General features: G+C 34.0%; 1 protein-coding gene across 1 annotated transcript; it reads left to right on the forward strand.

The window, feature by feature from the left end:
• Positions 1-23,586, forward strand: LOC149803480 (ADP-ribosylation factor-like protein 6-interacting protein 1). The gene is made up of 6 exons (XM_089953206.1): positions 1-129; positions 3,494-3,633; positions 9,380-9,499; positions 10,235-10,352; positions 18,103-18,187; positions 19,786-23,586. Exons 1-6 carry the CDS (start codon positions 91-93, stop codon positions 19,899-19,901), a joined length of 618 nt encoding a protein of 205 aa, XP_089809332.1. The 5' UTR covers positions 1-90; the 3' UTR covers positions 19,902-23,586.
• Positions 23,587-24,364: the final 778 nt, after the last annotated feature.

The raw sequence follows: 24,364 nt of genomic DNA on the forward strand, positions 1-24,364 counted from the left end.
CTTGGTACTTTTCCGTCGGATCTTAATTAGATACTGATCATAATTTCACTATTCGAAGATTTCATAGGTCATTTCGAAGAATCAGAAACAATGGCAGAAGTCAGTAGCCAGCGGATTGACGATGACAAAGTAAAACAAAAAGAGAAATCTCATTACTGTTTATAGTTATGATGTAATGATAAACTTAATAAAAATGCATTTCCATTTTGATATTTGGGCAACACTCGATGCAGCAATCACTCGATAGGGTCTAAAAGTTCGCGGTTCACTTGTTGTTTATATATGAAAGTTCCAACTTCCAAGCCTTTTCTTCTTTCGGCAAAATAAGCTTTGATTTTGTTTTTGTTGTGGCTAACTAAGGTTTGATTACTTTTATTTTCAATTCATAAAGGTGCTGGTGGATGGTGTTATATCACAGAAATACCCGACGTAAAATTAAAGCGCTTAAGACTCGCACTGAAATGTGAAGAAAACAAATACTGTATTGACTTTTAGAGTTACCTTTTTATCTTAAATGAAATTGAAACCTAACTTGCTTAGTAAAACCAGGAAAAAGATGTAAAATGTGACCACCCTCTTTGTTTCCTTGTATCTTGAGAATCGATATATCATCTGAATCTGAATTCATACAGTGCAGGGCCATTTAAGGCATACAATTACATTGGAAAAGAGAGAGAGAAGTTAGTAGAACTATTCAAGAGCTGTCTTGAAGGTCTCCACTGGTGGCACTCACACAACATAGTCACTCGTTCCAGTCCACAAATGATTTTACAAATTGTTTAAATTGTTCTGTTCTACAATGCTCAAGAATGAAGCATCTACTGTTATTTGGAACTTGTTTTTTCTGCGATATTTATACTTATGAAGTTAGGAAAAGATTTGGCTTTGAACTGGCATTAATGTCTTATTGGATTTTACATAGGAGAGCCAACACTAACCCCTCAGTAACTTCATTTTGACTTCAGTGTGACTTTATTCTTTGCCAGCCTTGTAGGGTTGTAAGTGATTTAACATTTTGGTGATGCATCCTATATATGTATGTATGTATATATGTATACATGTATGTATGTATATGGGACTATACATGCTTTACCTTCAGCAAAGAATGAATACATTTGTATGGAGAAAAAAATAATTTCAAGAAATAAATAATTATATTTTTTTATCAAATTTGCAGGGTATTACTATGGTAGCAGTGTACAAGAAAAATTCAGACATTTCAAACACACATATATGATATCTTGTATTTTGACATGTAAGAGATGCCATACATTTTACGTTCGAGTTCAGCACTGAACAGATGTTAATTACCCATCTTATTTACTAGTTTTCCTTACATTCATAGAACAAATTCATAAATTTATGGTTTAGGAGAGATAAAAATTCCTTAACAAGTGGGGTTCAATGAAAAATAAGTAGACTAGAGACTTGTTGAGTTCTGTTTCTTTAAATTCATTTTTCTCAATGTAAAACATTTATGGTAGCAAATGAAATAATCAGGTTACAGGTGAGTTATTCCAGCTTAAATAGGCAAGAAACACTGTTTTTTCAATGCTATTAATAGTAACAAGAAATAACATAATACACCAGGTTCTCAAGTTCACCCAGTATTGGCAGGTTGAGAATGTACAAGAAAAACCAAGCATTTAACCATTAAGACCTGCATTGTTTTTGATAACATTATATGTGAATGCTGTTTGTTCCTTTTATGGCAGTCATAACTGAAATCCTCTAGCTTAATTTTAACTTCATAGCTGATAATGGAGTTTGTAACTTGGAGTCGTTGGTTGATGCGAATAAACATTACTCTTCACCTATTCAGAATTACTGTAGTATCGTTTATTTCGATGGCTCTAAGTATTTGTAGTTTTGTATTTTAAAAAAAGATGTTTTCATGGATTCTTAAATTCATGGTTTGCATATATTTGTAGGTATTTAAATTTGTGGATTAACCTCTTCAGATACCCCCAAATAAAGAATGCCAAATAACGTTGGTCATTTCAATGAATAAAACAATGCTTGTATTAGCTCAAATCAAACACCTATCAAGATCAATCATTTACAACATTAAATTCAACTTAAATCTCAGGGGCCCCGAGTGGCCGAGTGGTCTAAAGCACTCACTGTTCCGGATCACTGCCATCTCACCTCTGTCTGCGTGGGTTCGAGTCCAAGGCTCGGCTAACGTGGGTACGTGGGAAAGTCTGCCAGTAGCTTCTCGTGGGACGGTGGTTCTTCCCTGGGTTTTCCAGGGTTCTTCCTCCACCAGTTATACTGGCCGCCATGTATAGCCTATCTTGTGCTGAAAAATGGCGTTAAACCCTAGATCAACATCAACAACAACTTAAATCTCCATCGGTTTGAATAATGTCATCATTCCATATGTGAACCAAATGCAATCCAAATTGCCCTTTACTCAATGCAGTTAGGAAGTAGTGTTAACATTTGATGTCTTGATAGCCCATCAAAGTGTGAAGATGCTAGCTAAATTGAGAAACAATGGAATCAGTCATTTGATTGAGCCTGTCTCATGCACAAACCAAAGTTAATCACCAGACTTAGAACTTCATCAGTTAAGTTGATCCTTTCAGAATGGATAATTACAGCTAATGCAGAAATATTTGAAAGATCTGTAATTGTATGTGAAGAGCTGGACTTGTTTAATTGAACAATTTCAGGATTATTTACTTGATAAACATTTTTGTGTACTGGCTTGTAATAATTCACATCACAAAAAATAAATTTTTCCATGAAAATTAGTGATGCTACAGTATACTGCATTTCAGAATTATTCTTATCATTTTAGTTCAAATTGTATCTTATGCTGCTATTGCTGACTAATGAATCTTCAGTTTAAAGAATAAAGAACAAAATAACTATATATAAATAAAGAACAAAATAACTATATATATATATATATATATATGGCTATCGAAAAGTAAATGTAACATCAAATAAGCATTTGTTTATTTTGATTCAGTACTGTTTGTATTAATGTGGTCATACACATTAAACTAGTAATTAAACTCCCAATGAATTGGTGAATAGTTTCACCCCTATGGGATAGCACTTCTCCTGGTGTCTGTCTAATTCTTAAACTGGACTGCTTTTCCTCAAAGAGTTACTTCCCCAAGTGTCTGTTGATTTTCTGAGATGATTAAAACAAACTTTTCAAGGCAGGTCGATTTTTCTTTGGGACAAATGATTAATGAAAAACATTTCCTTTACACAAAGAGTCAGAAATTCTTACCTGAACATTTGAGGTACATCACAATCCAAACCTGCAGGTACCTTTTTGACATTATGTCATTAAACAATGCATATATATTCTAATCTTGATGGCTGCTCTAAGGGAATAAGTCTGAAATTCACCACAGAAGGTAAATAACGGAATACTTTAAAATATCATGTGAACGCAATCCTTCTGCATCAGATGTGTCATTATCAGATGAGTCTAGCAAGTGTTATAATCATATATTTTGTGTTTTTACAGAGACAACTGGATCCACTTTCGAAGCTAAAGCATGACCTTGAGGGATGGCGTGAAGTATTGCTACCACTTAATCACCTCATCAGTTGGGATCGGTCATTTTATCCAGCAATTTTAGTTGGTTTTACCACATTCATATTCATGTAAGATTTGTTCTCTTTACAGAATCAACTAAAAATGAAGTGTATTTCTAGTGTTGAGTCTTTAAGTGGTAAAAACATTTCTGAAGATTGAAATTATTCAATTTATATTTTAAATATAGTTCTGAGCTTGTATCACCTGCTTCAACATGGCGACTAGGTTATATGAGAAGAGTATGTGTTTATTTTAGATAGACAATTTGAAATTGCGTAAATAAATTTTTTAATGCATTAAAATTATGCAAAACAATTTCATTTGGTCCAGAGCTTTCAGTATATTGTTCCTGTGGCAAGCATTATCCACGTTTTTAAAATGGTGTATTAGATTAGTATCACCGGTACTTTCAGGACAAGTTCTGGATGATCATGCTTGCTTGAAATGATTGTACTTGAGAACACTTACTCTAATAGAGCCATGAAATGGAATGAATCCTGAATTAGTCTTGGTTGCTAAGCCATTTTACACAATCTAAAAGGCATGGTTACCATGTTTTGCATACTAGGGCCCAGCTATGTAGAAATAATTACCCAAAGTGCTTAGAGCTTTTCAAGATTAGATGCTTTAGAGACTCGAGGTCAAAGATTTAGTGCACATGCTGTTACAGTTGGTACATTATGTTAGAATGGTTTTGTGTTATGATTTTGATCCTTTTGAAGTAACTATGTCCATGAGTGAACCTTGGAGAGAGAGAAAGAATGATTATTAAGTGCTGAATGAATTTTGGATCCACACTGAGCATTTCTTTGCAAAAGATCAAATTGAATTCGGAGTTGATTTTGTTGAGTCAACAGGCTGCAAGGCCAAGGGAGCTAATGGTATGGTATTTTGTTGTCTATTCACAAATGCGATTTACAAGTTTTTAATAGTCATTAAACTAGTTGCACATGATTTTGCATTTAGAATTCCAGTATATATTCCTGTAAAATTTGTTAAATTGATATTCATCCTACAATATGGCCATCATTATATATAAAAAAACTTTTAAACAACTTCTTGAAAAATACCTTATTCAGCAGATATTGACCACCAAAATAAAATGGAAGCGCATCCTGGCATGAAGAACTTTGAATTTGTTCAGTTGATACTGATCTGCCATCGAAATATGGCCACCATTACTAAAAGTAGAAAAACCTTAAATGACTTCTGAATGGAATCTGACCAGCTCAGTATTTTTAATGTTTTTCTTTTTTTTAAAATCACATTAACATCTGGAATTTGCTTCCGATATCTGACACTCCATGAAAAAATATCTTTTCCATCTGTGTGCCATATAGACTCTAAAAATAGCATATACAGGAAGAAATTCTTCCAAGATACAATTATAACTATCGCCCTAACCATATACTGTAAGTTCTTGAGTTTAAGCTTATGCAGGAATACTCTCAACATCGTGTTGCCATTTACTTGTGTATCCATCAGATTTTAATCCGTTGGCAAATAAAGTCAATATAGCTTTTTTAATTTGAGGTTACTTGAAGCATTGATAACTCTTTCTTTGATTTTTCTCTGGTATTTTTGCATGCATTTTGCCTTTGGCAGATTTTATATCTAACTTTATAGTCAACAAGGGGGCCCCAAGTGGTCTAAAGCACTCTCCGTTACAGATCAGTGCCATCTCACCTCTGTCTGCGTGGGTTCGAGTCTCAGATTCGGCCAATGTGGGTATGGGAGAAAGCCTGTGAGTAGCTTTTCGTGGGTTGGTGGTTGTTTCCGGGGGTTTTCCCGGGTTCTTCGTCCACCATTAATACTGGCTGCCATGTATAGCCTATCATGTGCTGAAAAATGGTGCTAAACCCTACAACAACAACAACCACAATAGTCAACACGTGGTACAGTCAGTGCTCAGTTTTATGTGTTTATGTAATGGTCACAGCCAGTACAGTTTAGCAAGATCGCCCCTTCTGCCAAAAATTAATGGTCTCTCAAGACAGGTGGTCTCTCATAACGGGTCATAACATTATATAATCAATAAATCTGTGCAAGGAGATTCTGGTCTCTCATAGCAGTGGTCTCTCAAATCAGATTTTGCTGTACTGACCAAATTTCATTTCAGCCATTTGTCCCAGATAAAGATTTTTCATTGTTGTTTCAGGTATACAATTATGATTGAATGCACAAGATGCAAAAATTTCATTGTTGCAAAGGACGTGTGATTTTGCCATGCTTGCATTAAGTGTATTTCAACTGTGCCATGGGCAGAGTGGACATAGTCCACTTTTGTACACAAGAGTTTGAATAGCATAGTTAGAAGTGCAAAGACAAATTCAAAGATCATTGATGTCCTGAGTTTGGGTGGTGGCATGATGGCCCCTTCCTTTTCCAAGATTATTAGGATTTTACTTTTGTTAACTGTCACAAAAGGCAGAAGAAAGGTGGAATGCTTTGGATGTAACCATGTTTCAGCCACTGCAGTTGGTGAATCAGTTGCAGATGTAATGCCAAGTTCATGGAACAAAATTGCAGATGCTGGCTTCAGGGACTTTTACGACTCAACGTTCTTCCCATCTCTTCACAGTGGACTCTGACATGAGGGATAAGTTTGCTCCCACCTTTTGGCAGGCAAGTTTGTGTAGGTCCCCTCTGCCTGCTTGAGCAGGGCCATTGAGTGCCCATAAGTCTGGGTGCATGGGGTTATATTCCAACCTTGCCAATTCATTTAATCAGGTCCATTAGCTATCATGGTTGTTTGCCACTGTGATGGCTTCTGGCCTGCCATCACTGTTATTGACCAGCATTAGGTCATTCTGATCAGATAATCCAAAAAACCAGCTATCATTTCTTCTTATATCACTGTTAAGATCAGACACATTCTCAGCAGGCTGTCCAGGCTGATTTTGTGTTGAGGAAGGCCCAGACTCTTTATATTAAGTGTGCTCCATCAATCATTTAGAAGATTTGTAGGCTCTGGGATCATCCAGTGATGGAGATCTTTTTGATGAGGTGGAACCACAAGCTGCCATGCCCATCTTTACCTCAGCCTACCTGGGCAATGGATGCTCTGGCAGTCATTTGTGACCTCTTTTGTGACTGCCTTCTTTCGAACTGTGATGAAAATAAGGGCTCAGATCTCTAGAATGATTTTGATTACTCCTATAATATAATATTGACGCCATGATTTCATTGGAAGTAGTTATGAAACTCGTCCATGAGGAAGTGACCGAGTGCCAATTCAGTAATTACAAATTAACCACAAACTCTGAAACTTGCATTTTATTTATAAAACATATCTGTGAAACAGAATTTAATGTCATCAGGTATTCATTTCATTTGGTTGTCTGGCTATCATTGATCACATTTTTGAATCAGTGTGCTAATTTAAGGTAGTTTAATTATATTACATTCACCCAAAAAATGGAAACTGTTCAATTAATTGCTTGAAATGAGTTGACCTGACACTTGACTGGGGCCTCTAGCTCTTATGCATGCCTTTCAATTTTTCAGTTAGTCCACCCTCCCTTTATTTGATACAAAAGATGTAATTAGCATGGTAATACAAGGAGGTCAGCTTTTAATTCAGTGCTTCAATACAATAAATACTTACACCAGTTAGGTATCAAAACACCATTTGCACTTAGTTTCTCACAGAAAGACTTGTGGATGTAGTTGTTATGGTACAGATGAGAAGACTCTTACTTGGCAGTGAAATCATGGCATGGATATTTTACTATAGACAATAAGTAGAAATTGACTTTTGATGATGATGGCTGTTTCACAAAGTAAATGTCCCTTTTTTTATAGTAAAAGCAATCTTGTTTGATTGTGAAAATTTGAATCAATGACTTGTATTGTTTCCTGTTTACTGTGCTACTTGCATTGCATTCCACAAGAGTAGATGGCAAAGCAGGGAGCAGACGGATCAGGAAACCAGACTACTCTGCAATAACATGAAATAATGATGTATTTCATTGCTTTCACAAACACATGAAAGTTATTGAAGCGAGTTGGAATAATGTTAACAATCTCTCATTGGTTGAACATCTTGAAAATGAAGGTCATTTTTACATAAAAGCGAATAACACTTTGTTAAAAAATATACTTTAATGGACAGTTATTCCCAACACAATTATTCAGCCATTAAACAGACCAGTTCATTTCCCCCCCCCATCCCCACCCCGCAGTTTTCTTGATGTCCAAAGAGGATAGTATCATTTCATATTGGTATGGAGGTCCCTCAATAACTCGTGCTTTTGCTTATAGTGCGGTCTAATGTTTTTGGACCCAGTTCTGCACGAGTTATCAACATGTATATAGTTACAAACACCTGCTTTTCCTTTGGCGTCCTGATTTTCATTCCACTGAGGTGGCAGGTCTGAAAATGTCATGACATTAGATATGTTTACTTTAATCTAGGTGTGAGCAGTCATATCCTATTAGGGTATAATGTAGTATCCTGAATAATAAATGCTGTAATGATGAAATTTGAATTATGTTGGAATTACAGTAAAGATTATATATTATGTCATTGGATAAACCATTTTCTCTGTTAGAACATTTAAGTTTTATTTTTCCTAATTACTATATGTTTTAAAGGATTTATTATAACAGTTCTTTGTACAATGTATAGTTGATTATTACTTTGGATTTGTGTGCTTCAACAGAGAAAATTAGCTCAATATAGCATGTTTATAAACTGACAAGCTATCGCTTTATACCTGTATGTTGATTAATTGACTACAGCACAGTCACACACCTGATATTCTTTATGAGCAGGTCATTGAGAAATATCTCAAAGGAAAATCTCAGAGTTATTAAAAAAAAAAAACTTCTTTCCAGGAAAATAAATGAAGGACTAGTTGTAAATTTATTGAACAGAGACATTTTCACATAAAAGTGATTTTTTTTAAAAATTCACTATCTAGTATACATACATATATGTTGATGCATTCAGGGGATGTAAAAATTGATTGGTTTATATATTTATATATATGTGTGTGATGTTTCAGAATTTAATTACCATACCATGTGAGCTCACATTTTTCTGACAGTAACCATAAATTGTCACTTCATGCAGATCCAGCTTTAACATGTACAGCAATATGTACATATACATCTAGACATTTTGAAAAATAAACAGCTGATTTATTGTTTCTTGGTGATTTTGTTATGAAAAGCCCCAGTCTCCTGTAAAACATAAACAGTCTTTACTCTTTACAGTTTTTAGATCTTTATAAATTTGTTAGGCAATCAAGATTTCTGCATCATTTGTTAAAAGGATTAAAGGTGTGAACAACTTGATTTGCTAGGTACTCAGTGGAAGGTAATTAGTTACACAAAGTCTCATGAAGTATGGATTGTATAACATAATTCTGGCTATTTGTGGGAAAACACTGGTTAATACTGTGTGTGTGAAATCTTTTAATCTGCTCTATTTGCAGCCATTTTGCAACTGATTTGCATGTTTTAAGTTAAAAGTGACAGCAGATTAGGTCTCATCAAAATTCCATGGCAACTTTAATGAGCCCAATGCTTATAGCCTCAATACACCAAAGCTTCAGGTTATTGGGTGTCATCTCTGAAAAAGGATTGCAAAGTTTCAAATAATTTCTGTGTGCTTTATTTTTTTCCTTGAATATGATTTAAAATGTCTTGACAGTTTTGATGAATTTTAAATATATTACTTGTTCTATTTTCATTCAGCTTTTGGGCGGGATGGGTATTAATCACTATGTTGGCTTTTGGTTAGGATTTCCAAACATTAATACACTGATGTTTACCATTTGCTTGACATTTTTTGTGTTAATTTTTCAGAGTAATCTGGTATTTTGACCCTTCAGTATTGACAGCATTTTCAGTTCTTGGTCTGACCGTGACGCTCATAGATTTTCTTGTACCAATCATTGGACCAAACCTACTGGGATCACAGAAATGGTTGGTATCTTATTTTCAGTTATTACTTTGATTATTATTACATGGTTTATTAATAGTTTTATCTAATCAAAGCAGATCTTGAGGTGAAGAGTAGTTGATGTTGAATTTATTGCATAGTGGTTATAAATATATTTTTACAGTGGTTGTGAGTGCCATTTGTTCCAACCCTAGTGAAAAACAAATTTTGTATTTGGTGTAATTCAGAATTTTGTCTGTTTAAGGGAGCTGGTTAAGGTTTCTTAGAAGTGAGATGTATGGATAAAATAAAGAAAGGGGGAAATCTGTACCAGTTTTGGATGTGAGAGGTATTTGCTAAGGGTGTGTGAGCTTTTTAGATGCTGTGCCATGCTTTTAACACTGAAGATATTACTAACGATGTATACAGTTTTCCAGTGGTAGTATGGCAGTATGATTTCCAGTATTTCTCAATATTTTTGCTCTTAGTAGAATTACTATTATTTACTTCATATTTTTTAAATAAAAATCCAGTACTATAAATGATAATAATATTAAATAGTCATTCCTTATAAGGGTCACACCCTACAATTGACCTAGACTTTCTGATAGTTATATGTGCTCTTCATCTTCCTCTTCCAAAAACTTTTCATCTCTTTCTTTCAGCAACAAAGGAGAAAGTCACTGTCTCCTTTAACATTAGGTATGAAATGCAATGTACAGTTGAACTATGTCATAATTTTTTGTTGTTGCATCATTTATATTATTACTCCTCTGTAGGGATGGTGCAAAGGAGAGGCAGTATGAACAAATCTGTACACGCATCCTGAATGCTAAGTACCATCTGGAAGAGTTCAAAGACATGTGGTGCACACTTAAGACAGACAAGCCTAAAGTGGTCAGTATGGGTAGTGTTCACTTATTTAGTGCATACTAAACCAAGCCTGTTACTCTATGAACACTATGAGCATCAAACCAAAGTCATAAAAGTCATTGGGTGAGAGAGTTTTTCAGTACCAGATTCCATAAATACAAGACTTTACAAAAATTTAAGATTGTATAGATATGTTTAACACCATTGTAACACTGGGATATGTAGAGTAAACACTATTGACGTAATTTTGGAAGTTTGGTAACTCTGAATTTATATTGAAATATCTGCATTATTTTGTAGTGAAACGAGAATCCGTTTTTGCCAAGCCCCCCTTTTATATAACTAGGTAAAAAGAAAAACTGTAAACATTCATGTTAATCTAGGGTTTGGATTGACAGACACTCACATGAATGCCAAAGGGATTGTTATGTCAAGCTTCTGCCATGGCAAAATCAACAAAAAGGTGAAATTAAAATATTTTCCATTTATGAGGCTGAGTTTAAATTTTATGCTCATGTCCTTTTATCTCCTCTGAGGCCATGAGAGCTTATAGATGTTTTACATTGTTCATTCACATTGTTCATGACAGTGTGTCATAAAGTGCTTGAATAAATTATTTTACATGAAGCATACTGGCATAAAGACATGTCAAATTAATTAGTTTTTGCTGATCTGCTGTCTAATACTAAAACTATAAAAACCCTTAGACAAATTTCTGTATTAAAAAAACCACTTTACGAAATTCCTTCAGAATTTGTTCAAATGATACCTATTTACCATCAGGTATGGCGACTATTTTTGAAAAATATAAAAACCTTTAAATTTGTTCTTGAAATGTGCACAGCATAATTTGGCCAATGTTGACAGAATGTGTCCTGGCATGAAGACTTGTTAAATTTAAATAAAATGAGGCTGAAATGCTACCTTCTATACAATGTTGACTGAATATGTCCTGGCATAAAAACTTGTTAAGTTTGTATAAAATGAGGCTGAAATGCGACCTTCTACATAGTGTTGACAGAATGTGTCCTGGCATGAATTTTGAGAATAATCAAGTTACACATATCATCATTTAATGATGCTTATGGGTTGCGATTAGAATATTGATTCTGGTTTGCAGATATCTCAGCAGGATTTTACATTGTTATATCCGATCAATTATTTTTCATTGGAGCACCTAGATTTGCTTAGACAATCAGTCGTTGATATACATTTTCAGGCTTGCGTAGCACCAGGTGCTACTGCTAATTACAGGGCAATTGCTGTTATATTGTCAGACAAAACAATGTTGAAAAATGTTGCTTGAAGGTCTTGGTGGACAAATCAGAGACATTGATGCCCAAAGAAAATATTTAATGTTAATTACATCATTGATGACGTTATAATGTCATATCATCATGTCATTGTTACTCTGACACCTGGTCAGATTAGAAACTGCAGTCCACATCGAAGAAGAATTCTAGGGGCAAAAGTAACTCACCAACATTGCAGGGCCCAAATACTTGCTGATCTTTTGCATCTCACCGATGTTGACACAAAAAGGGTTGTTGTTTTTCAGAATCAGCAAGGACAGTTAAAGACTAGCAATATCCCACTGACATATTATTCTGCTAGTTCCCGGCATGACTAAAGATAACGTAGTGGTGTTTACTATAACTGGTGAAATTAATAACTTGGAGTAACATGAGCAGAAATACAATTATGAAACTGAGAGAACCTAAATCAGATGATGATGTGGCAACAAAATAATACGTGGACAACAACAACTCCACAATCAGAACTGAGATAAGTAAATGCGTTGCAAAAGTAGTTGATGCAGTGACTGGCAATATCAACATGAGGGGAAATAGAACTATTAATTTGAGAGAAGCAACATCCCAATGATGACTTCATTAATGACAATCAGTGATGAAATGACTTCATTCAGATCTGAATATACTACTTACATAAGCGTGTTTATAAATTTTCGTAGAAACATAAATAGAACCATGGATAATTTCGTTGGAAATCCAACGTTCATTAACACCAATCTCTCTGAAATGAATACATAGTTTGTTGATCTAGTCAGTGTTAAAACAACAATCAAAATTATTAACAATGAGCTCACCAGCATCAGCTCAAGAATCACTTCAATACACACTGAACTTTATAAAATTGCCTATGGTATAATTCATGTGACTGCGCTCATCAACATGATATACACAGTGGTAGCTGGAGAATCAACATGGATGCCGCAAATCAGATCTATCATTTATATTGCTGAGGTTACCTGAATGTATAGGTTCTCCATGTTTAGCACCACTAAATTTAATATATTAGATATCCATGGAATCATATCAACAACATAATTTCCTGAACTATGTTGATCGTGTTAAATCAGAATTACTTTGAAACATTCATACTGGATATAGAAAACAAAAATATAACCTCAGTGACATATTGGTGGTGTCTGGAATTCATCATGAAAACCCCTCAATTGATTACTTAGTATAACGGATAATGAATCCCACACAGAAAACTGACCTTTATTCTGCACATAAAGAACCAGAAAGCTTATTGTTTACTCAAAGTAGTAGCGCACACTGAGTGGGGAACTGATAAGAAAGTCTCAACCTATATGAAACCTTTATTCAATCAAAACTGGACTGTGGTTGTTTTGTTTTCAATAATGCTTGAAGATGCTTGACCCAATTCAATTTACAAAGTGTCAGAGAAGGAAATACCGGACCTCTGTAATGTCTAAATTGTGGGATGGGTGTCAAGGGAAAAACACACTTATATGCATGTTGTGGTGGAAGAAAATATTGTGTATTGAAAAGATACTTTGAGATAACAAATGCATAAGACTATATTGCTCAGTATGTCAAAAGTAAGGAAAATAGTATTGGAGACAAAACTATTGTTTAATGGAACAAGCAAAGATTGAAGTCAATAACATTGATGAATTTGTGAAGCACCCAATATTTACTAATTATGAAGCGAGCAGATAGTGTTAAACATAAATGTCGTCTAAAAAAAAACAATTGGTAAAGTCATCAATACAGGTTATGTACAAATTGTTATTGTAATTCCTGACAGTAAGAAAATAAAAATCGATACTTCTCCCAGATTCATTTACAAGTGCTTCTGTGGTATGATAGATGATGGTATAGTGATTGATCATCTTAACTCTGATAAAAAAGATAATAAGATTGAAAACCTTCAAGCTATCACATCAAGAGAGAATAGCAAACAAGGAAAAATGCCTCGACCAGTTAAATCAATTAACCTTGATACAGGAGAAATAAAGGAATTTTCTTCAGTGTCAACTGCAGGAAAATATTTTTATATTAATCCTGGAGCTTACACTACGTAGCAAATGGCTATATCGAAGAGGCTTAACCAAAGAATAAAATTTCAGTATATTGATCAGTAGACAACTACATATTCAACATCTTTTGTCAATCATCACTAATTTTTTTGGCCAGAATTTGATAAACAAGGGCCACAAAATAAACCATGTTGGATTCATCAAAAAATATCAACGAAGCCTCAAAATTGATCAAAACATCTAATAACAGTTTTTCTTACAATGATTAGTTACTGAAGCAAGGCCTTGTATATTTTTTTGACGTCATTTTCACTTGGTCTTCTCGCCATTTTCTCTATTCACCCCCTTGCTTTGTTCATATTGTTACTTAAAACACAGATAAAAAGATCTACATTTTATGACACATAAAAACATCATACTGTATCATATACAGTTTATGTTGCTGCTCATTGGTCATGTATTTTTTTTTTTGCATAATTTTTTCACACACTCCTCTGTCTGCCATTTGGTCAGATCACCCCCTCCTGCTGCTTGCTTTTTAACATAAAAATTAATAGCATTACCAATTGTTTTGCGTCTGGTGTGGATTGTTCCCTATATTTAGATGATTTCCAGGAATGTTATCAGTTTCCTAATATGTTATCGATCAAAGCATATGTATACAGTTGAAAGACAACTGCAGTGCCATTGGTTTCAAATTCTCAAAATGAAAAACAGTATGCGTGCATTTTTGTCAACTCACACTACACCTACACCAGTTGTCAAGGAAAGAAAGGTTTTAGGTATTGTCTTTGACAGAAACAACCCAAAGTACTCTTTAAGCTACATGACCGAAGAAAATCTGACAAATCATTCCATTTTTCATGAACTCCTCGCAGAGTTTAAGAACTACACAAAAATTTACATGATGGGTCAGAGGATGAGAAAAAGGATGTTGCAGCCTTCATTAGTGGAAATCTTACTACAAAAGTTAGCTTGCCAGATTGTGCATCGATATTTTCAGCCAAAATAAGGGCAGTAGACCTTGCCCTGAAATGTTTCGAAAGCAAATGCATTTTAAACTCTACCATCTTCACTGATTAACTGTCAGTATTTCAGTCACTGCACAACAGGAAGTTGGAAAACCAATTACAGACCAATATTTGCATCAAACATACTAAGCTGTGAACATCTCACAATATAGTATTATGTTGGTTACCCAGACATGTTGGTATTGGAGGTATTGAAATAGCAGACCATGCATCTAAAATTGCCCTATTATAGCAACCATCTAATTTTAATATACCCCACACTGATTTTAAACCCAGTGTCAAAATTTTTTTATTATTTAGTAAGTGACAGGCATCATGGAATGATGCTGTTAATAACAAGTGCCATGCAATCAAACCAACCAATTGGCCTCCTTCCTAATTATCCATCTATACGGGTGAGGTAGTCATCTCAAGAATTAGAATTGGTCATTCTTATATAACCCACTCCTACATATTAAAAGGCAAAGACCTGCCCGAGCCCATTTCTTGCAAAGAACTCTTCACTGTGAAACAGTTTATGATAAGATTGTTTGGATCTTCAACCTACACACAATCATTACTACAATGTTCAGCACATGAAGAATTTTTGATATGGTGAATGTAAATTCTATTTTAATCTTCTTGAAGGAAGTAAACATTTATTTAGAAATTTAACCAGTATGCAGTCCTGTTTATTTTGAGTATTTTGATCAGACATTCATACTGTTAATAATCCTTATTTATTTTTTAATATATTTTTGCAAAGAACATTTACATATCTATAGGGAACCTTTTTATATTTCTACCACATTATCATTGTGTTTTATACTTTTATGACTCTTTTATTATAAACCTTTCAGACTATTTGTTTTCCTCAGACATCTTTTTGTGGCACTGTATGACCTTGCATAGCTACGATGTTGTAGCCTCAACTTGATGTGTTGTGGTTGAGGCTACGTCCTGATCCCGTATCATGTAATGGAGCAAAAAAAACATCATCACTAAAGTCAGAAAAACAAACTGTAGAAATCTACTACATAAGTATAATCGTGTTGTGAAAGAAGTTTGTCTTATTTTGAATTTATTAAGCCCTTACACGATAAAATACATTGGCATGGTTACACTAACTTCATCCTGTCTGCCATGACAGATAATGCGAGACTCTCGCTGTGACCCCTTTTCTACGTAAGGCTTGTTGGACCATATTTGGATATTCTATGCTATGTTATTATCAATCAAGTGGCAAATAATCGCTTCTTGGTGGAATATTTAAGTTGCCGATAAACCGTATTTACTTTTAATGCGCAGAATTTCTGACCCAAATGGCGCCAAATTTTTACTACGATTTGTTTACGTTTCCAAATAAGGCGTCAATGTCCTTATATGGCACACAAACAAACGAGGATGAGAACGGAAGTAATCATTATTTGAATTAATATGGCGGAAAATCTAAACAAAAATATCGGCTAAGAAAGGTAAACGAGATTTTACTACTATTTCTCAATGATTTTCGATACTTCCGGTATTAGATTTTAGGACTACTCAATTTACTGGATTATATGCAAGGAATATGTTCAAAGTGTTATTTTTAGGCTAAAAGAGCGTCAGGTGTGAATCACACCCAGCTTGCTCCATTGACACGTATATGCTCATGTTAGTACCCTGTCCATGAGGTAGGGGTAAGGGTACTAATATTAGTACTAGACCTTACAGTGCTGGTGTGCCATAAAATTCAGTCAATCAGTCAGTCTTGAACTGAACATCTGACAGCTATTATAATGTGTCATACCTCACTCAACTTACAGTTGTTTAATTTTCTTTTACCTCTTATTATGACAGGATTTAGTTTGTAAGACATGTCTGTGTTAAATATATCAGAATTTCAGTTAAACATACAAAAAAAATCGATAATGTAATTGGTCATTCACACATGATGCTTTTGTGAGATCTACAGTAACTGAAACTTTACAGTGACTTACAAGCTGGAAATGGTGTTTCTTTAAAATAAAATGTTACTAATCAAAGGCCTTGTTAACAAACATGTTTTGAAGGTAAATAATTCTGGTATGAGTTTGAATGCCCTTTTTCGGCACATGATAGGTTATACATGGCAGCCAGTATATTTCGTGAAGGAAGAACCTGGGGAAAACCCTGGGAAGAACCACTCTAACCCATAGGAAACTACTGGTAAGCTTTCTCACATTCCCACTTTGGATGAGCCTGTGATTCAAACCGACACAGACAGAAGTGATATGTTAATGATCTTTAAAGGCAAGTGCTTTAGACCAAGCGGCCACCCAATGCCCATGATAAATAATGTAGTTTAAAGAATTTGTTTTCAGCATTATCACTTAATCAGCTTTCGATGTAATGTGTGCTAAAACTAATTCACATCAATTTCTGCTTTTTCCTTGTGATGCCACATCGAGTGGGAAAACAATATATACTTTAAGGGAGAATTAATGGAAAACTCCTACTAAATGGGTATCTTAATCAGAAATATGGAAGTGTAGAAATTGGCGCTGGCAGCCACATGCATTTCTGGTCACATGTTTGCTGATTTTGTAAATACGTACAGATAGTAAACTGAACTTAGCTATTTATACATGTAAACGTTTCAGCTGTAGTAACCATGGAAACATTGGTGTATCCTCACAATTTAATTCAATTCTCAATATGGGAATGATTAAATTGTGTTCTGACTGATATAGGATATAATCTCAGACCTCAAGAAAACTCTCTTTTCAAAGTTTTGAAGAGAAATACAAGAAGGACAGATATGGACTTTGGAAATTTAGTATTAGATATGTTTCTGAAAATTACAAGATTCTTTGACAGGCAAATTTCAATTCAAATTCTTCAATGCGTGATATTAATTTTATATGTTGTTACAACATGAATACCACTGTTTGATTGAATCGTTTAGGCTTGTTGGTTAGAGTGACAGACTCGTGACCAGAAGGATCTGTGTTTGAATCCTACCATCGGATCATCCCAAGGTAGCTGTCATGGTGCATTCCTGGGCAAGGCAGTTTACTCCATTTGCCTCAGCACTAACTTCTGTTGCTGTTGTATAAAACACTAGTCAAACCCACTAAATAATTTGTTACACTTTGGTTACACTTATAGGCAAAATGCAACAAAAAAAAATTGAAATTTTTATTGGTATTAATTAAATCTATCATTCGTTTTGTTAAATGAGTCTTCAGAGAAATCCTTGATTTTTTTAATATATTTTTTTACTTGTGATTACTATCTGAAAATGTTTCTAATTGGGTTCAACATGATCAAAAAATAAGGTTTATCCAAGTTTGTGTGGCATAGGGGCAGGAAGTACTTGTTGCTTGGGAAACTTGTTAACATTGCAGATATTTTTGAAACTTTGGTCATTCAGATCACTGTTTGTGTGGCCAAGAGAAACTAATATATATTAACATCATGTATATATTTTCAGTTCTTTCTGTTGGTGAGTGGATTACTTGTTCTGTTTGCCTGGATTGGGAGTCAGGTGGACAACCTGGTTCTTACCTACATCATAGGTATGGATACATTTTATTTTTGTCACCTTACTTAAACGAGTCACTTGCATTGTAGACTTGTAGGTTCTCGTTATCACATACATTCATGATTGTAAATTAGTCATGGCTTATCCATTTGCCATATATGTTTTTAATTTGTCTGCAAACATTGATCTCTATGTAGTACCCCCAAGCATCATTGTCCACACAGATAAAAGCACATATATATGAATATTCATAGCACCTTTCCCCAATGGGGGGACTAACTAATGTACATTAGTTGTATATTCTTGGTTAAGTTTTGCATTTATCTCAGGCATGGTGCACATAGTATAAATATTGTTAAACCTGGAATCGTGAAACTTAGTGAGGTGATGCCGCTTAATGAGTACTACAGCCTGGTTAAAACAATAGGTTCCAGTGACCTAAATTTTACATATTCACATATTAAACTCTTCATTGATTTTGATTACATGTGCTTCAAGTTTATTTCTCAAACTCATTTAATGCTAGAACCCTCAAACTGTATGATTGTATGCATCTCTATTACTTCCACAACTATCTGATAAAAAAATGTCACTGAACTACATTTAACATTTTTCTGGCTAGGGTTAGGTTTGTGCATTTAGATCATTACCAAATAGCTAGTTGTTTTGTGTTCCCAGTATGTATACTGTTATATCTAGAGTCATTAAACTTGGTGGTTGATCTATCTTGATGAGTATTATACCCTCATCACAAAAGTAGGTCATTGTGACCCATGCTTCATGATTAACTAACTTTAGTTAAATTGTGTTTAAAGTTTATTTCTCAAGCTTTCTTCATGATTGAATCATCAAACTAGATGATTGAATGCATCTCTATTAGTACCACACTTATACGGGGCCCCGAGTGGTCTAGAGCGCTTACCGTTCCAGATCTCTGCCATCTCATCTCTGTCTGCCTGGGTTCGAGTCTCAGGCTCGGCTAATGTGGGTATGTGAGAAAGCCTGCCAGTAGCTTCTTTTGGGTTGGTGGTTCTTCCCAGAGTTTTCCAGGGTTCTTCCTCCACCAGTTATACTGGCCGCTATGTATAGCCTATCTTGTGCTGAAAAATGGCATTAAATCCAACAACAACAACCACACTTATACAAGAAAAATGTCATGTTGACCTGTGTGTGTGTGTGTGTGTGTGTGTGTGTGTGTATGTGTCATGTGTTTTTCTCCATCTCTGTTCTTGCTAGAATCATCCATCTTGATGACTTTATACATTGCTATTATAACAATACCCTTACAATAAAACTTATTAGAATGAGCTAAGTAAAACCACAGCAGACATCTTGAAAGCTTTCTGGGTACTACACCAGAACAGATGATCATATCGACATGAGGTTTATCCTTTCTTAACTATAAGTGTGTTTAATTTTGCCTAACTTCTTCAGTGCTAAGAAAGATAGAAACTTTATTTTAGTAGGAGTGGTTTCAATTAAAGACAACTGATGTTATCATTTTATTTAATAAACGTTTTTTTCTTTCTTCCTGTTTTCAGTTAAAATTTCATTAATTATTTATAAATTGATTTAGATAATATGTTCAGTTTCATTTTTATTTACAAGATGCTTGTTTACTTCTGTTTTAAGTCAACATCATCTTGCTGATGCCTGGACTTCGCCGTCACCACGTTGTGCAAAAATACCTTAGCAGTCTTGGAACCACGGTTCGGAAGCTTGTTGGAGGAAAATCCAAGCCAAATTAAATGCCATTTTTCATCTGCTTTGCTTCCAGTGCTTGCGAGTCTTGTCATCTCTAGTTTAGTTGGTGGCACTGTCAATTTAATGATGATTGAAAATTTTGCTTCGATTGCATGCCCTAAATGGTACATTGTGGTATTTTGTTTTCATATGGATTTACATCTTTTTGAAGAAATTTTTTAAAAATGTATTTGTAAATATTGTTTTTTGTAAATTATATGGTAGTCATTCTGTTGTAATTGATAGAACAACATATATTCATCTTGTTTGTCGTTAAGACTTGTATCATTCTGTCAGTGATAAATTCTTATAATTTAGTATAATCTTGTTTTCTTTTTTTATTTAATTATGAATATCATTGTGTAATCTCATTTTTATCATCTGCAAGATACTTGTGAGTGCAGTAAATTTAAAAAAGCACATAAGAATTGGAGAAACAAAGTGTCAGATGTTGTAAAAATGCATTGTATACAACATTTTGTCTTAAATCTTTGTTGTATTTTTGTTTTTGAGCCAAAAACTTGAATGTTTTTAAAACAATGGTGACAAATTAGTCTTGTTAAACTTATGCTTTAGTTCAAAAATGCATCCAGTGCTGACTTTTTCTGACCAGTTGTAATCATTCATTCATCACCCAGTTAATGCCATTTATCAGTTAAAAATTTAAACCAATTTTACAACATGTAATTTTATTATTAACATAAATGATAATGTATCATACAGCAAATATCAGTGAATGTTATCATTGGTATAATTATATTTTATTGTTGTTCAGTTGTTGATCTTAATTGTGTTTGAAATATGCATGTACAGACATCAGAATGTAGTAATATTATTATTACTTGTTTAGAATGATTCAAGAGATTTGGAAATATTATCCCTTTTTCCTTGTTTCAGCATGAGATTTTTCATTAAAAACATTTGTACTAATAACTTCAGTATAAGTGTTAATTACAAGAATATTGAATTTCAAATTTCCTGCATTCAGGTATGTATTTCATTATATTTGTATTTTCCAATACTGGAATTATTACTGCATTCAAGTATGTATTATATTAAAATGTAGTTAGAGTTTTCCAATATAGTCCTTAGTACTGCTTTCAAGTATGTATTACATTAAAATTTAGTTACATTTTCCAGTATAGGACTTGTAACTGCATTCAAGTATGTATTATATTAAAATGTAGTTAGAGTTTTCCAATATAGTCCTTAGTACTGCTTTCAAGTATGTATTACATTAAAATGTAGTTACATTTTCCAGTATAGGACTTGTAACTGCATTCAAGTATGTATTATATTAAAATGTAGTTACATTTTCCAATACATAAATTATTACTGCATTCAGATGTATTACATTGAAATGTAGTTACATTTTCCAATACAGGATTTATTACTGCATTCAGATGTATTACATTTGAAATGTAGTTATATTTTCCAATACAGGATTTATTACTGCATTCAGATGTATTACATTTGAAATGTAGTTATATTTTCCAATACAGGATTTATTACTGCATTCAGATGTATTACATTTGAAATGTAGTTATATTTTCCAATACAGGATTTATTACTGCATTCAGATGTATTACATTTGAAATGTAGTTATATTTTCCAATACAGGATTTATTACTGCATTCAGATGTATTACATTAAAATGTAGTTACATTTTCCAATATAGGACTTGTTACTGCATTCAAGTACGTATTATATTAAAATGTAGTTAGAGTTTTCCATTATAGTCAGCCCCGAGTGGCCGAGTGGTCTAAAGCGCTCTCCGTTACGGATCACTACCATCTTACCTCTATCTGTGTAGGTTCGAGTCTTGGATTCGGCCAATGTGGGTATGTGAGAAAGCTTGCCAGTAGCATCTCAAGGGTCGGTGGTTCTTTCCGGGGTTTTCCCAGGTTCTTCCTCCACCATTAATACTGGCCGCCATGTATAGCCTATCGTGTGCTGAAAAATGGCGTTAAACCCTACAACAACAACAACAACCAATATAGTCCTTAGTACTGCTTTCAGGTATGTATTACATTTGAAATGTAGTACATTTTCCAATATAGGACTTGTTACTGCATTCAAGTATGTATTATATTAAAATGTAGTTACATTTTCCAATATAGGACTTATTACTGCATTCAGATGTATTACATTGAAATGTAATTACATTTTCCAATATAGGAATTATTACTGCTTTTAAGTATGTATTGCATTATAATGTAGTTGCATTTTCCAATATGGAACTTATTGCATTCAGATATGTTTTTCATTAAATTACTGTTACATTTTCCAATATGGGACTTATTTATTGAGAAATATCCTATAATTATATTGATAATAAGTCAATAATTTGATTTTCTGTGTTGATCTTGCATTGTTGTGCCTTTAGTTTTAAAGACTGATTCAAATTGAGAATTCTGCAACTACTGTAGATATCTCAACATTTGGTATGACTTGAAGTTGTTTTTATCTCTTTGGTGGTTTGGATTTGAATTTTTGAGCTTTAAGTTGTGATTATACCATTGAGTTCAAATTATAATGTCAGAAATTGTTATGTTAGATCCAAGTCTAATGATCTGGTAGGTCAGTTGATGTAGTGAATTTGAGTTGACCTGAGGTAAACTGAAATAAGAATAATTATTTTTGTGACACTCTCTTTGTAAAAGCTTAGTTTATGGCATATGCAGATATACTCTTATAATGCTTTTCGATCATAAAAATGAACAAATTATCTCAAAATCTTAAAAAAAATATTGATTTGTGTAAGAAGAACTTGTCACTTTTCTGAGGTTCATGAAAGCTTGAACTGTAGTGTCTCATCTTCCCCAGCAGGCTTGGATATGGAAAATAGGGCCATTATGCCCTCCTGTATGGAGCTAATTAATGGCAGTAGGAGCTGCATTGGCTTGGTGATTAGCATTCTGCATTCATGAACAAAAGGGCGTGGTTTTAAATCCTACTATGGGATCAACCTTGGTGACTACCATAATGTGACCTTAGGCAGGGTTCTGTATTCAGATTGTCTGAAATTATTGTATTCTTTGTACTTTTTCTTCAGTTTTATTACAGTTTATAACTACTAAGAACTGCCTTTGAATGTTAAGATTTGTTTGTTCATGTGGCTGTAAAGCCAAGTGAGCTTATTGTATGGCTCAGTGTCAGTCATGCAACATCGGTTACAAATGCATTGTTTCCAATCAGGAGGCCATATTTCTGATCCAGTTTTGATCAAACTTGGAATGTTAGTTTAAATGAAGATCTCAAACAAATTTGGTAATTAGTAAGATCTATGTATATTGATAACGTGATCTCCGATATGATCGTCTAACCTTGTTACCACTCCGGAATCCGTGTTTGGAATATGGGATATGTATAATGTGATCCTTTTGTTAATACTCGTGAATCTGTATTTCTGTCCCAATTTCAATTTAATTTGGTAATTTTGTATGGATAAATTGTATGTCTGTTGTGTAATTCATGGTTGCTTTTCATTTAATGAAAAGTGAAATTGGAGATGTTGTTCTTAGTCAGATTTGCACTATGAGTGTATATATGTATTTGCTGCATAGATAGTTCTTCTGTCAGTCCTTGGAGTTAAAAAAATGTGTAAGATTTTTATTGAAAAGACATTAAAACATGAATGTTACTTGAAGCAGTTTTACTTTTGAAATATTAAAAGAATGTTTTTGTGTCTTTGTTTTGTTAAAATAGTTTTCTTTCCTTTTCACCATATTTCTCATATTCATTTCATGTTGCAACTCCAAACAGTTTGGTATGTAATGAGTTCCAAAAGGTATTGAGTCCCAGATGAAAGTATGCAGAGTCAACAGCCAAGATGGTTATTACTACATTTTCAGTCCTGGTTTAAACATTTCTAATAGTATTATCTTATAATTGAAATCCAAACTAGTTCACTGGGCAGCTAACTTAAATTTTTTTTCCCCAGTTACATGTCGGACGATTTAAACAATGCCTCATGTTTAGAAAAGTAGCATTCAGATTAAACTCAGAATTTAAAAACCATACTTGAACTTTCTTGAAATGATTTACATTATTAAATTTAGAGAATTACCCATGATAGATAAATCTTCTTGGTTTTTTTCTTCTGAGTATAGCATATTTATTGGTGGTTGTAATATTTGAGTTTTGGTTTCAGTTCCAATATCGTTTTCAAGAAATCGTATGGCTCTCAAGCCTTGTGAAAAGCTATTGGTCACATTCAAACCATTGGCTGAGCCACATAAGAAATTTAGGTAGTCATGCTCCATGCTTAGATAGCAAGCAGTTTTCTTTTTTCTTTTTGCTGGTACCCAGCCTGAATTAGCAAGCCACTATGATGGTACCCAGCCTGAATTAGCAAGCCATTATGATGGTACCCAGCCTGAATTAGCAAGCCATTATGATGGTACCCAGCCTGAATTAGCAAGCCATTAGGATGGTACCCAGCCTGAATTAGCAAGCCACTATGATG

Source organism: Sinohyriopsis cumingii, chromosome 3 (genome assembly GCF_028554795.1).
Source record: "Sinohyriopsis cumingii isolate HCF-2022 chromosome 3, ASM2855479v2, whole genome shotgun sequence".
In the NCBI taxonomy this organism is placed as follows: Eukaryota; Metazoa; Mollusca; class Bivalvia; order Unionida; family Unionidae; genus Sinohyriopsis; species Sinohyriopsis cumingii.